General features: G+C 39.8%; 1 protein-coding gene across 2 annotated transcripts in view; it reads right to left on the bottom strand.

Moving 5' to 3' along the window:
* Positions 1-120: 120 nt before the first annotated feature.
* Positions 121-14,817, bottom strand: part of LOC122666114 (autophagy protein 5) — a 74,577-nt gene continuing 59,880 nt past the window's right edge. Inside the window, exons 6-8 of one of the 2 annotated variants that reach the window (XM_043862228.1) lie at positions 6,060-6,191; positions 1,002-1,138; positions 121-639 (exon numbers count right to left, since the gene is read on the bottom strand). In XM_043862228.1, the coding sequence (XP_043718163.1) occupies positions 265-639; positions 1,002-1,138; positions 6,060-6,191 (644 nt within the window). In that variant the 3' untranslated portion in view covers positions 121-264. Of the gene's footprint in view, positions 645-1,001; positions 1,139-6,059; positions 6,192-14,817 lie in introns of both variants that reach the window. The other variant, XM_043862227.1, reaches the window with a different exon arrangement.

The raw sequence follows: 14,817 nt of genomic DNA, 5'->3' as shown, positions 1-14,817 counted from the left end.
TTTGTGCGGATTCTCAGAGATAAGAAGACTGTAATCTATGGTTTCTTCAGAATTCCAGAATCCATCCAAAGGTGATAACATGTATTTGAATTGGGAAAGATTGACAGGCAATTTCACAACGAAACTATACCTTTGACTGTATAAAGAAATGAAGGAGTTTCTGTACATTTCTATACAACGAATGGAATGTGATTTGAGATAACCAAAAGAATGGAGGCCTGGATTCCTCATCAAAGAGAGACCGAATGAGTTGAATATGATCCATCACATCATCATTCTATTGACTTGGTCCGGTGGAAGTTTGACAACAACACAAATATGAAGAAAGTGCTCGGGGTTCATCAAGTTGTTAACAACCCAAGAAAAGGGTATTTCCAATTTAGGTTCAATCCCTTGGACCCGGATGAGCTTGATTTCAGCCTTGTTGGGTGAACAGGACTCCTGGTTCCGTTTATCCGATGTTTCTTCCGCCTCTCCACTCTTTCTGCTGCGTGCATTCTCTTCATTGCAATGAGACAAGTTAGTCTCAGTGTTGCTTTGCTCATCCTCAGGATCTATTGCAGTAATTTGCTCATCAGTCAATTCATCAGTGAAGAACTCCGGCAGTAGAGTCTTGATTGCATCATGTAAAGTGAAGTCTTTACCTGCAACAAAATGAGTTAAGCCATGTTGTTGTAGGTAATAAAGTAAATGCAAGCACTGATACAATCCTTCTAAGTTCATAAAACCCATTCTCTACCCAATGGTTCAGTGAATGAATGATACAGCAGATAATCTAACCTCAAACTTGCCTGAGTTATAGACATTGTTCAAAGTAAAATGGATCACCACCTAGCTGATTGAAAGTAAATATTGACCAGAGAAGCAAAATGAATGCAATGTACTAGTGTTCTAGAGAGACCATCACATTACATCTCCACTTGGAATACCGAAATAATATGACCACCTTAGCTTTCACATGTACTGGGAGATTTCTTCAAAGGACATAAAAATTCCATAAACATACCTTCTTCCTCGTGAATCACAACAGGTCGGTTTATGTATAAAATGTTGTCCCAACTGTTAACAGGAGAAGCATCTTCTAACTCATCAAGATCCTCCATGATATTCTGCACATACAACCGGACAGGAACTCTGCCTGACAGCACTTCACAATAATAAGAGACCACGAATAAAAGTAACAGAAATGAAGGGTTATACAGATTCACCTATGTTCAACTCGTAGTAATCAAAAACAAAATATCTTCTCAGAAAATTATTTTGAAAATCTTGTTAAATAATCAGAAAAGATTAAACCATAAAAACAAATACCGTAAATATTGCAGGCAGGAGATACTCATTAAAAGACTCACTGCATGCCTGACAAGTTGACCCAAAATTGCTCCACTTAATAACTGGAAATTTTAAGGAAATTCAAGCTTTATTGTTAATGTTTGAGCATATCAAACTTTTAAGGCCCCGATTGGTAATGTTCTTTTGGAGTGATTCTGGTGATTGTACATGATATGAGTGTGAATGAGGGTGATGCTCTCCCCACCCCCACCAACTCTCCCTGTCTCGGCGGTGTTTGCGGGTTTTATGGGAGGTATGCGAAGCATACACCAGGGTTTTTCCCTTCTACTTCAAAGATTGTTTTGGAGCCTCTTCTTCTCTTCTCCATTCCTCTTTCTCAGCCAATTGAGGATTTGATTTTACTTATTCTCTCCCTCTCCATTTTTTTATTCTGGTTTTAATCTGCTTTGCTCTTCTCCGTACAGAGATGGTTTGTAGTTACGATGGAACTCAAATCCTTTCAAAGGGGCATGCCATTAGCAATATAAATTTAATCACCACTCACCAATGCATTCGAGCTCACAACTTATATTTGACAAACAGAGCTTAAAAATGATTGAATGAATTACGGGTCCAAAGTGCTTCTGAGAAAATCACTATCGTATAACATGAACAAGGATCTCACTTTGATGTTCTATTTTAACCTTTGCTTGATGAAGGTTTGGGATCTTATCAGTGAATGATTGTTACTCATCAGTCTTACCCACTTGCTTTTGGTTTTGCCTATTTTGATGAGGTAAGCTAGGCTGAAAGAAAGAAACACTAGCAAATCTATAGAAACCGGAATCGCAGTGAATGAGAAACTGAGGGTATATGGCAGAAACTAAACATGGATATTACTCTCAATCCATACAACTGATGGGGCTGAAACTAATATAGAATGGAGGCCATGAAGGGATGACTATGTGGTTACAATAATGAAGCAAGATAATAGTTAGATTGGGAGAAACAAGCAAAGACAGAAAATAAAAACTACAAATCCAGAATTAGAAACTCAAAGAAAAACAATTAAAACTCATAAGTAGCTGGTTGGATTAACACCAAACTTGGGTCAAATGTAGAGGGGGAATAGAACAACATACTAAAAATTGAAGATCATTCGATCATGGGTGTGAGAGGAATGCAAGTCTGAAGTTCTATTGCACAGAATGGACAGAACATAATAACACATGGAGGTATACTCGATGAAATCCTGCAGAATATTAAATGAGAAGCAAAAGCAACAACAGGACTAGAAATAGAATATAAAATAGAAGTTAGAAATTATCGTTACAGATCATGGTTGACAATATATGGTTTGCTGGAATTTCTGCAGAACAATGGAGGAGGAAAGAAGATGAAGTAGAAGAAGAGAAGAAGATGGGAAGAAGGGGATATGACCAAGGCCTCACCACTTATGGCATGCAGTTGGGCTTCACCACCCTTCCAATCCAAGGATTCACCACCATGGGTTGCACTTGCTTCACCATAAGAGCTACTCTCAGCATCACCAGGAAGAGAAACATTCAATAAACAATAGCCAAAATTTGTGGGCTCCTTTATTTATTGTAGTTGATGGCTACATTATAAAAATAGGAAACTCTTCTAAATAGGAAGAGATCCTTTACAATGTGGCAACTTTCATAAATTAGAAAGTCTAAGAAAAAGGAAACAACTAAATAACAATACTAACTTAGCCTAGAAGTAATTAGTTAATTACCATTACAACTTAGAAACTTTTATAAAATAGAAATTAACTACTTAATCCCGTATAGGCCTTAATTCCCTAATATTTGAGCTTATAGAATAGGCCCTTTACAATAGAAACTTAAAATCACTTAGCCCATAACCCATTGGAAACTTAAATTTGAGCATAACTTATTGAACCGTGGGTTCAACCTGACCCAAAAACTGAAGCAAACCCAAATCTGAAAATTCTTCTTCCACAGGACGTGATCATGACCATAGTTGTCATGGCGTCGCCATGGCATCCTGGCGCTGGAGAGGGTTGCATGACGACCTACGCCATGGCGACCCTCTTCGATTTCTTCTTTCCCTCTTCAATTTCTTTCGATTTCTTCTTTCCCTCTTCGATTTCTTCTTTCCCACTTCGATTTCTTCTTCGATTTCTTCTTCCTGTCTTCTTTCCCTCTTCGATTTCTTCTTCCTGTCTTCTTTCCCTCTTCGATTTCTTTCGATTTCTTCTTTCCCTCTTCGATCTCTTCTTCGAATTCTGAATTTTCTTCTTAAAACTTGAGAAACAATAGAGAAAAAATAAAACATGGCTTGAGTATACATCTATTAACACATTAAAAATAGAGAAAATAAAAAATAAAACATGGTCGACATGCTCGCCATGGCAACGCCATGGCGGGCGACATGTCGATATATCGACGTGACACCCCTCCACCGACTTGGATTGCCGTGACGCCGTGACAACTATGATCATGACTACATCACATTTTCCCTAAGGCTGTGCAAAGCAAACAAAACAAGGGAACAGACAAATCAAAGGACCCTCATCTCTGAACTGTCGTCTGTCTTGGTAATGCAGAATCGATCTTGAACCAGGGAAGAATCAGCGGGAGATCAATCACAATAGAATCGCATTAGGGACAAACCAGTATTGATAACTGTTAGAATAATTACCATGGGAGTATTTTGAGCAAGGGTAGAATTGTAATTAGGACTGTGACACTGTTCACGTGAACAATGTCGTGAACAGTGTCGGGTCAATTCTGTAATTTTTTTCTCCCCTCTTCTATTATAAATAAAGGGGCTTGGATGTTCATTAATACATCCAAGCATTGAGCTCTATTCTTTCCTGTTAACAATAAAAGAATTTCTAACACTCCTTTTTTCATATGAAAGAATAAATAAAAAAGGATATGATTTTGGAATCACCACCAAAGCCTGCAAAGCGACGCGAGATAAACCAATAACTCATTCATTCACCACAATAGGGTTGTCTCTGTATCACCATAGCGACAAGTTCTGAATCACCACAGAACACTCAAAGGCATAAACCAATAACTCATTCATTCCCTCCCCTCCATTACAGCAGTAAAATGCTTAAATTAAAGAACAAAGATAAAGAAATAGAAACTTAATCAAATCTAATCAAATCTTCTAGACATCCTCCTCCCCACGCAAATCACATGGAACCCACATTTTTCATTCAATTTCTAGATGCACAGGCCATTAATTACGGGCAGAATATGGGCCATAAGGTGAAACATAATATGGGCCATATGAACCTAGTTTTAACTTGAACCGTGGGGCTAAATAAGGGCATGATGGGGATGGGCCTTCTTCCTTCTATGCTGGCCTTGCGCTGCATCATCACTTGGTATATCATATATTTCAATGAAGGCCATTGATTGGTGTCTTCTTTGTTCCAGAGAAGGATTCCAGGATGAAAATTAGAGTATCTACGGTTCTGCATTTTTTTTTTCTTTTGTTATTTGTTAATATATCTTGTAATGAGTTTTATTTTATCACCGTCTTTGTTGATCTAGCTGGAAATTCAGATAAAAATAAGGGTTTTAGCCATAGTTGTCAAAGCACTTGGCAATCCAAGGTGTTTGAGGGCCAGCTGAGCGCTTAGGCTGAACTGCTGCAAGGCGCTTTCCTAGGCGGATCCCTCCTTTTGCTCCTCCACCAATGGGGTATTAGCAACTGTTTCCAGCTGTTGTTCCCCTCCCAAAGGCAGGTTCTTACATGTTACTCACCCGTCCGCCACTTAAAACACCGGCGCTTTAGTATTTATTAATGCATTCTCACAAGATTTGTCATCGTATCCGATCTACATGAGGATCTGGCACGTATCCCGACCCACACCCATTATTTGTTCATGTCACACACTTTCGGGTTAGGTGGAGGCTCTCTCTCTGCATCCCTCTCTTCCTCTCTTGATAAGCAGTGTTTTAGGCTTAAATGCGAAATTAGATCACAATTATTTACTGATGTATTCATGTGGAGAAATTATTGGGAGTTGTTTAAGATGATACGGATACAACCAAATGAATTGACTATGATATGTCATTTCAATTGACTATGATGTTTGATTTTAGTATCTAGGTTAGTGCAAGAGGAGAGGTATGGATTCTTATTCCTTCTGAAATGACATGGATTTTATGGAAAGAAAGGAACAGGAGGCTCTTTGGAGACCGAACAAGGGATATCATTACATTGACTATATATGACCGTAGCATTCAGTTTAGTGCAAAAGGTTCAGTGTTGTGGCTCCTTTTCTTTCTACGATGACATGATATTTTGTGAAAGGAAAGAAACAGCAGGCTCTTCAAAAACAAAAAATGGATCTAATTAAGATATATCTGGATATTGGTATCTTCTCCTTGATTAGGATTGCTCATTTAACAGATTTGCTGGAACTGAGAGAAATTAAACAGGAAATGATTGGTCAGCTTTATTTAGGTTAGCAACTCTTTGTTTTATATTTACATCTTGTCAAAGGAACAAAAAGTACTTTATGTTGCATAAAAGATAAAATAAAAACTTGTCCAAATGATCCCTCTAGATCCACAATTGCAGAGACCACTTCTCCCATTTCGATTGATCCTAAATCTTGCATCCAACAAGTTAATGTATCGAATAGCAAATGGATGTGACTCATAAAGTCAAGAAGTAGAAAAAGACATTATGTAAAAGCAAGGATTTGAATTCATTTTAGAAGGAATTTTTCGATCATCAGTGAATCAAATACTTTGGAGGGGGAGGGAACAAACCTGTTCGGCTTGGTCCTGCGATATCTGTCTCATCTTTGCTTTGTCGGGGCTGTGTTAACTTTATTTTATGCTCTTCTCCAATTATTCCAAGCTTAAGCTTGGATGAAATCCGGAGGTACCCTTCCATGTTACCTGAAAGTAAATCTATATTAAAGAATGATTGTGATAATCATTACGAAAAAATTTAGAGGAAAAAGAAAAACAATAGTGTAAACCAAGAAACAACTAAGGTACAAACAAGTTATTGAAGAGGATAATAACATTTTTAAGCTTCAAAGTTTAAAGCATATTTTATAGAAACTGACAAGGCAGGAGCTGACTTTAAATATCGAAGAATTCTGTAAACTGTCTCAAGATGAATAGTCTTCGGATCATGAAGAAAACGACTGACGACTCCTACAGCATAAGCAATGTCAGGCCTGGTGTGAGACAAGTATATAAGTCTGCCGACGAGACGTTGATATCACTCTTTTTCTACAGAGTTACCACTAGTGCTGCTGAGTTGATGGTTAACTTCAATGGGAGTATTTGCAGGCTTGCAACCGAGCATCCCAGTCTCTTCAAGAAGGTCTAGGACATACTTCTTTTGGCAAATGAAGATTCCTCTGGTGGATCTAACTACTTCAATTCCCAAAAAATACTTGAGGTGCCCTAGGTCCTTAGTTTCGGACTCCATTGCCAATCGAGTTTGTAAAAGGGAGATTTCTTCTTGATCATCTCCAATGATTACGATATCATATACATAAACAATAAGTGCAATGACTTTGCCAGTTCTGTGCTCGACAAATAGGGTATGATCCGCATTAGTTTTTTTGAAGCCAAACTTTAGTATAGCCTTTTGAAATCTGCCAAACCATGCACGGGGAGATTGTTTCAATCCATTGAGTGATTTCCGGAGGCTACACACTTTCCCGGTTGTAGCTGATGATTCAAAGGCGGGAGGAATATCCATGTCGACTTCTACTTTAAGATCACCGTTGAGGAAGGCATTCTTCACATTCAACTGCTGAAGGTCCCATCCAATGTTTGCAGCATAAGATAATAAGGCTCAAACAGAGTTTATCTACTAGGACAAAAGTTTCCTGGTAATCAATGCCATAGGTCTGAGTGAATCCTTTGGCAACTAGTCTGGCCTTATAACAAGCAATGTTTCCATCTGCATTTTGCTTTATTGTGAATACCCACTTGCATGCAACTGCCTTCTTTCCATTAGGACTACGCACGAGTTCCCAAGTGTCATTTTTCTTTAAGGCTTGCATTTCCTCTACCATGACATTCTTCCATTTTGGGTCTATGATGGCTTCCTTCCAACCCTGTGGAACAGACAGAGAAGAAACAAAGGCACAATAGGAGGAGGATAATGACTCATAAGATACAAATTTGGAAATAGGGTGTTTGGTCCAAGCCCTCACTCCTTTTCTAAGAGCAATTGGGCGATCATCAGGATTAGGAGGAGATTCATTACTAGTTGCTTGGATTGGTGGAACCTGCTCGAGAGGCATAGATGAACATGGAATGTTTGGGATAGTCTTTCTCTTATTTCTGGAGTAGGTGATGAAATCCTTTTGTTTAGCATTAATCTCATCAACGTGCTCCCCCTGAAGATGAACAATATCAATGAGAAAAGGAGACAAAAGAGACAAAGGATTCTCTTCTTTTAGACTCTAGAGTCTCCCCCTGAAAAGAAGACTGGTAATAAGGTTCATCCTCATGAAAAGTCATGTCCATTGTAACAAACAATTTTTTGGAGGGAGGATGATAACACATAACCTTTTTGAGAAGTAGAATACCCAAGCAAGATGCTCTTGAAAGCCCTTGGGTCAAGTTTTGTCTGAGAAGGGGAAGAGTTGTGGGCAAAGCACACCCACCCAAAAATACGAGGAAGATGAGAAGAAATGGTGGGATCAGGAAGCTAGCTGACTGGTATTTGGAAATCAAGGGCAACAAAAAGAACCCTATTAATAAGAAAGGCAACAGTAAACACAACATTACCCCAAAAATACTTAGGAACCTGATTGGTAAACATCAAAGAGCGAGTGACCTCCAAAAGTTGGTGGTTCTTTCGTTCGGGGACACCATTTTGCTCAGGTGTAAGGACACAAGAGGTTTGGGAGAGAATTCATGGGAATCAAGATACTGAAGAAAAGAACCATCAATGTATTCTGTCCCATTATCACTGTGGAGAACTTTCACCTGGGCATTGAACTGAGTTTGGATCATCCTGTGAAAAGACTGAAAACAGGAGAAGGCTTCGGATTTGGACCGAGATAGCCCAAGTTAGTCGAGAACAATTATCAATAAAAGTAATAAACCATCAAAACCCACCCGAGCAACTATTCGAGAAGGACCCCATAAGTCAGAGTGAATAATAGAGAAAGGAATCAAATTTTTACTATCACTAGAAAAATATGAGGACCGAGTGTGCTTAGCAAGTTCACAGATTTCACAGTTATAGTGATCCAAGTTACATTGTTTGACTAAAGAAGGAAACAAATGACGTAAACTTATAAAAAGAGGGATGACCGAGACGACGATGCCAGTGATGGAACTGTCGGAGAGTACTGTCTTCACGGGTAATATGAGCTGAAACTAGGGAGGGAGTAGTAATAAGACCTGGTTCCAAGCATAGTACTATATCTCGCGATATATCGGTATCTCGGGCCTACCGAGATATCCGAAATATCCGAGATATCGCGAAATATTCCCGAAATATTGCATTTTTTCTGCAATATTTCGGGGGTCCATCTCGGGGGGTATTTGGCCATATTTAGGCCTGAAACTTCATGGACAGCCTTATTTAAGCTTAATAAACACATTTAAACCATAAAATTGTAAAAATGTGAATTCAAATTGGTGTTTTGGGCTTGCACCCTTGATTGACATACGGTCGCCGACCTTAATGTATAAATAGTTAAATACACATAGATTAATGAAATCACAACTTAAGTTACAAATTACAAGTGCTAAACTGCTAATAGTAGTTGCTGTGCCTCCCTGGATCAATCCCACTCATGCCTCGTTGGAGTCGACGTCCATTGCTCTCTGTTTGAATGACATATGTGGACCACGGTATAGAATCGGAGAAGAAACGAGTGTAGTCATCCACAAGTGTCACGTAAATGGAATCATCAACGATCGTAGGTAACCTATCCTAGGATATAAACTAGGGTTACCAATCGATCCATCCGTGAAGAAGATGATCCACCTGATATGATGTTGGCGCCAGCAAGAGGCGATGGCATTGGGCGCATGTATGGCGGTGAGGTTGGTAGCTAGGTCCGCTAGGGTATGCAAAGATGTTATCTACAAAAGATGATCCAGATGTCCCGGGATCGATGGGGTAGTCATAGTCCCCTACCCCACTAAATCGCCCATATGATGATGATCCATATCCATATCCACCGTAAGGTTGTGATGCACCATAATCCGATGCCAATGGAGTAGCATGTGCGTCAAAAGATGGGGCACGCCAATGTCCAGTCCTCCTCCCTATCACCCATACTCAAACCACCAACAGAGCTAGATAGGTTATCAATGTCCATGCGATCAGTGCAGAATCGTGTTTGTCGACCCTACGCTTCTGTTGTATGTATGTAGGGGGCCTCTCGAGGGGGGGTGCGGGGCACGTGCTCCGTGGTCCGTATCTTGTGGGCATGATCAAACCGTGTCTCTCCAGTGAATCGGAGCGGGTCTACAGCGCCGAATCCGGGCCTCCTGGCCTACCACATAACGCTCTCGCATGCCGTCATATTCTTCACCAAAGATCACCACCACCAACATCACCACCACCAAGATCACCATCACCACCACCAAAGATCACCATCATCACCATCATCATCATTTGAGGACTTAGACCAGTCTTCATCATCAGCAACATTGCCACCAGGGGCTGGAATGGTATGGGTGAGGCTTCCTCGCATGTATCGACCCTCGCGGCCCATATACTCGTCCACATCGCACCAATCTCGGGAAGCTATCATGGGGTCGGGCCTACCTCCCTCCTCATCCAACGCTGGCTCACCTCTATCCTCACCCAATCCACAATAGGGTCCTCATCGTGCGAGTCAACTTGAAAGATGTCGACTAGATCAATGGTGCCCCTCTGTCCCTCAGTCCCATGCGTATGTGTTGCGGTTTCAGCCTCGAGTTGTAGTGCACATACACCATGTCGGATAAGCGTTGAGACCCCAATGCATTGCGCTCTTGGAGTGGATGAGTGCAAAGGTACTCCAGTTCCTCTCACAACCGGATGCGAAACATGTTTGGGCGAGGACTTTAATTGCTATTCTTCTTAAGTTTTCACCGATTCCCATACAACACCCACCATTCAAATTGCATTACAAGTTTACAACAAAAAGACATGTGTCAATGTTGTTTCAACTTTCAACTTTCAAATTTCAATACATATGTAATTTAAAACTTAAAAGAATTACCAAGATCACCACGCGTGCTCGCCTGATCGTGACCTCGGTTCCAAAACTTCCCAATGCATCCCTAAATACCTTGATCTATACCCAGTGGGAAAATTAGTAAGTACTTCTTCACTACTTATTTGAAAGCATCAATAAGTTGAGTTTCCAAATGAACTCACTTCATTGTTGCAAATTGCTTCAGAGTCGCACCATCCGGCTCCAACTTCTTCACTACTTGTTTCACAAGATCAATAAGTTGAGTTTCCAACCCAAGCCTATTGTTATATTGATACTTAGGGTTCAAGTAGTATCTGAAATATGACATATAGAATAGAGGTATTGTCAAATGCATAGGTAATTAGTAAATAATAATACTATGAATTAGTAAACATAAAACAAATTTACTCACCACCTTATGCGGTGGATGCATAAGTTGATTCTCCCAATGAGCATTTATGATATCTAAGAAGTGTTTGCTCTGCGAGGACCCACACTATAGACACTATCTTTCATCAAGTCTATTGCAAGATATAGGATTGGCATGGTTGGGCCCTTCGGAGCGGAGTCGCAACATGTAGAACTTTAATTATCGGCTCTAAAACTTTCACCACTTTGCTTAGTTTGGTCCGTAAGTCCTCGATGACATCGTTGTTTGTGCTTCCCTCCCATTTGCGTCTTGGAACCCTTCCATTGAAACCACTCCTCAGAAGCAAACATGCTTCTCAGCCCGGCCTTCTTTGTCTCAATGCTTTTGAGGGCAATGTAGTTGGTGGCAAATCTTGTGATGCCAGGCCTAACCAAGTCACCCCCACATTTTTCCCTCAATAGATTGAGTGCATAGGAGTGGTTGTATACAAAGTTGGTGACTTGTCTTGCACTTTCAACCACAGTCTTCACCAACTTTAACTTTCCCATATCTTTTAGCATTAAGTCAATGCAATGGGCTGCACAAGGAGTCCAGAAGAGCCGGTACTTATTATTGTTCATCATCTTCTCACCGGCCAGCTTGAAGTTACTTCCATTGTCCGTTACAATCTGGACAACATTCTCAATACCCACATCTTTTTCCACTACTTCCTTTAACAATCTGTAAATATATTTTGCATCCTTTATCTCTTTGGATGCATCCACAGATTTGAGGAACACTGTCCTCCCATCACAATAAACCATGAAATTGATGGACTTTCTTGTAGGCCCAGTCCATCCATCTGCCATTATAGTCACCCCATATGTCTCCCACATATTCCTCATCTCACTAATGTACTCATCAATCTCACTCTTTTGTTGAGGTAGATAAACATTCATTATCTCATATGGGGTGGGGCCCTTGAATCCTGGGCCACCTCGCAATGGTATCTATCATGGTATCATAATGGGGGCCTTGTGCGATGTTCTTTGGGATGGTATGGTATAGCATCCACTTAGCTATTGATTCTTTAACCAATCCCTTCATCCCCTTCCATGCTCCTTTGATTCTGGGTTGACTGCTTCCTTTCTTCTTATGCAATTTAGGATCGATGTTGATGGTGGTACTGGATCTTGGTAGAGGTGTTGGGGTTGCCCTCACACTTTGTGATCTTTTAAAAGGATTCAAAGTTTTAGGACCTCCGAACTCGCCACTCCTCCACTACCCCCTACTCTTTGTCTCTCGTGATCATCTTGAAAACTTCCTCTACTCCTCAAACAGTCACTTAAAATCCCTAGCTCTCCTCTGCTTGTTTGTATGTCATCGCACGCAATGTCATCATCGAGAGGAGGAGGAGGAGTCATCATCATCATCATTGTATCGTCTTCCTCCTCCCATCAAACTCCTCACCGTATCCTCAAGTTGTTCTCTTATCCTTTGCTTGTCGCCTTCCTCTTCTTTCTTCCCCTCAAACTATCACCAATCTCCCTGGCTACTTCGGTAGGGGACCATATGACAACCTACAACATCTTTAGATCCTCCACGATGTTGTTTAAGTCTCACTGGACCCACCTCCCATAAATTGCATGTGATAATAATTACATATAGATTTTCTCTTATCCCCATCAATGGGAGTACCATGTAACCATGCAATGTCACCCTATCTTTGGCTGGTTGGTCTCTCTTGTTCCTCTGTTCTCTTTGTTCCGTCCGCCCCTTTGTTGACTACTTTCCCCACCTTTGCTTGCCCTCGCACGTTGTCTATCACGATCCGCCATAATGATACTTGTTTCGAATGTAAGTAACACAAATAATTAAAAAACTTAATGTAGATGCACTTCAATTGACACTTTTAGATTACTAATACACTTGTATAGTTATTTAATATTTTTCCCCTGTGTCAAATATTTTTCACAAAATTAAAACTAATTTTTTATATATAATGTTAATATAAGTATTGACCTAACACAACAAAACTATGAATTAGTAAACATAATATACATGTAATGCATCTCAAAACATATAGAAATAACTTTCATATTTTTTCATTATTTTTTAAACTTAAAACTCATATTTTTCCTTATTTATTTCTGTTTTTTTAATTTTTTATATATTTTTCTTAATTTTCGAAAATTAAAAGAATTATTTAAGAGCAGAAAAATAAATCCGACACTGTGAAGCCGTAGATCGGCCATTGGTGTCTAACATATATTTAATTCATTACCATCTAAGTCATATTACCCCTAATTATTTCCTATTTTAGTTGTAGGAAAATGAATTTTTAAAACCAGAAAAAAAATAAAAAAAATACATATGGGAAAAAAATTTCGACACCGTGAGGCTGTAGATCGGCCTCCGGTGTCTAACATATATTAATATCATCAACATCCAACAACATTTGTACAAAGTTTTTTAAAAAAAAATAGTTTTAGAGAAATATAATTTACCTTAAATAATGAAAATAGGCTTGGATGATGAGCTTAGATGACCCTCCGACGTCTTCCCGGTGACAAGGAGCTTCAATGAGGCTTGGAAGGGAGGAAGAAGAGAGAAAATTTCATTTTCAGCAGCTCTCGGTCGAAATATCGACCAAGAGCTGCGAAATATGAAATTTATAAGGATTTTGAATGTGACACTATTGTCACTTTACAATATCTCGCGATATATCGTGATATCTCGCGATATATCGTGAGTTCCACGATATATCGTCGAAATATCTCGATATATCGACGAGTTATTGTACTTTTTTATTTCGACATTGTTTCGTATCTCGGTCATGTCGAGATTCACGAAATATCGCGATATATCGCCGATATTTCGCGAGATTTTATACCATGGTTCCAAGTAGTAAAGACCATCCTGTACTCTGCCATATCCAATCGTTGCCCCCGTCGCTAGGTCCTGAAAAACACAATGAGAAGAAACGAAGTGAATAAAACAATTAACGTCAGTAGTAAGACGGTGAATGGAAAGTGTTGAGATAGGCTAGTTACCCGATTGGGGGAACTAGTCCTAGTTGTGTTAGGATTGCAGTCCTAGTTGTGTTTGTGTTAGGATTGCAGTCCTAGTTGTGTTAGGACTACTCTTTTTCTTTCTTTTATTTTTTATTTTCCACTGTTTTATTGTATTTTCCTCCTCAGCCGAGTGCTATTCTGGGATTCCTAGTTGTACTAGGAATTCCTAGTAGGATTAGGACTGAGGAGTTTTACTTCAATTACATGTACTTCAGATTACTATAAATAAAGGGCCTGGGTGATCGATTCTGATCACTCAGGCATTCATATTCAGAGCTGTCTACATGGTATCAGAGCCATCTCTGATCTGAAGAACAGCTTCCCCTCGATTTTTTTGGTTTCCATCTTCAACACACTTGGCTTCTGGTTCTCTTCTTCTCCAACTCTCTCGGACTCTCTACTTCATGCAGGGCAGCATCTTTGAGGTGATTCAATGAAGAATTAGCTGCTGCCCTCCATGACACCTCTCTGAAAATCATTCAAATACTGGGGTGATCTGAACCTGCCGCAGGTTTCCTCCAACCTTGGAGATCAAGCTGCTGCCCTAATCGAGCTGGATTTCTGGTTTTATTTGGAGATTGATTCCTGCACCTTCTGATCTACACCCTATTGTTTTCAAACTACAGATCCAAATCTGCAATTTTTTTTGCATTCAAACTGCAGATCTGAATTCAATCCACAGCAGATCCAAATCTGCAATTATTTTGCATTCAAATCTGTCCCTGCTGACCTAAATCTTCTCCAATTAAGGGCTTTTATTGGCTCATCCGAAGGGGCCACTGTCTGGAGGACACTTTCTCTGCTACAAGGAAGACACTCGAACCTTGTTTCAGCCAGTTCTAAGGGCTGCAACTCATACAGCCTTAAAACCCAGGGCTCTACTTGATTAGGGTTTCCTATTACATCATCAGTTTTTTTTCTGATTT

The sequence above is a fragment of the Telopea speciosissima genome, chromosome 6 (assembly GCF_018873765.1).
Source record: "Telopea speciosissima isolate NSW1024214 ecotype Mountain lineage chromosome 6, Tspe_v1, whole genome shotgun sequence".
In the NCBI taxonomy this organism is placed as follows: Eukaryota; Viridiplantae; Streptophyta; class Magnoliopsida; order Proteales; family Proteaceae; genus Telopea; species Telopea speciosissima.
The sequence above is the reverse complement of the archived record's forward strand: the minus strand, read 5'-3'. Positions and strand labels throughout refer to the sequence as shown.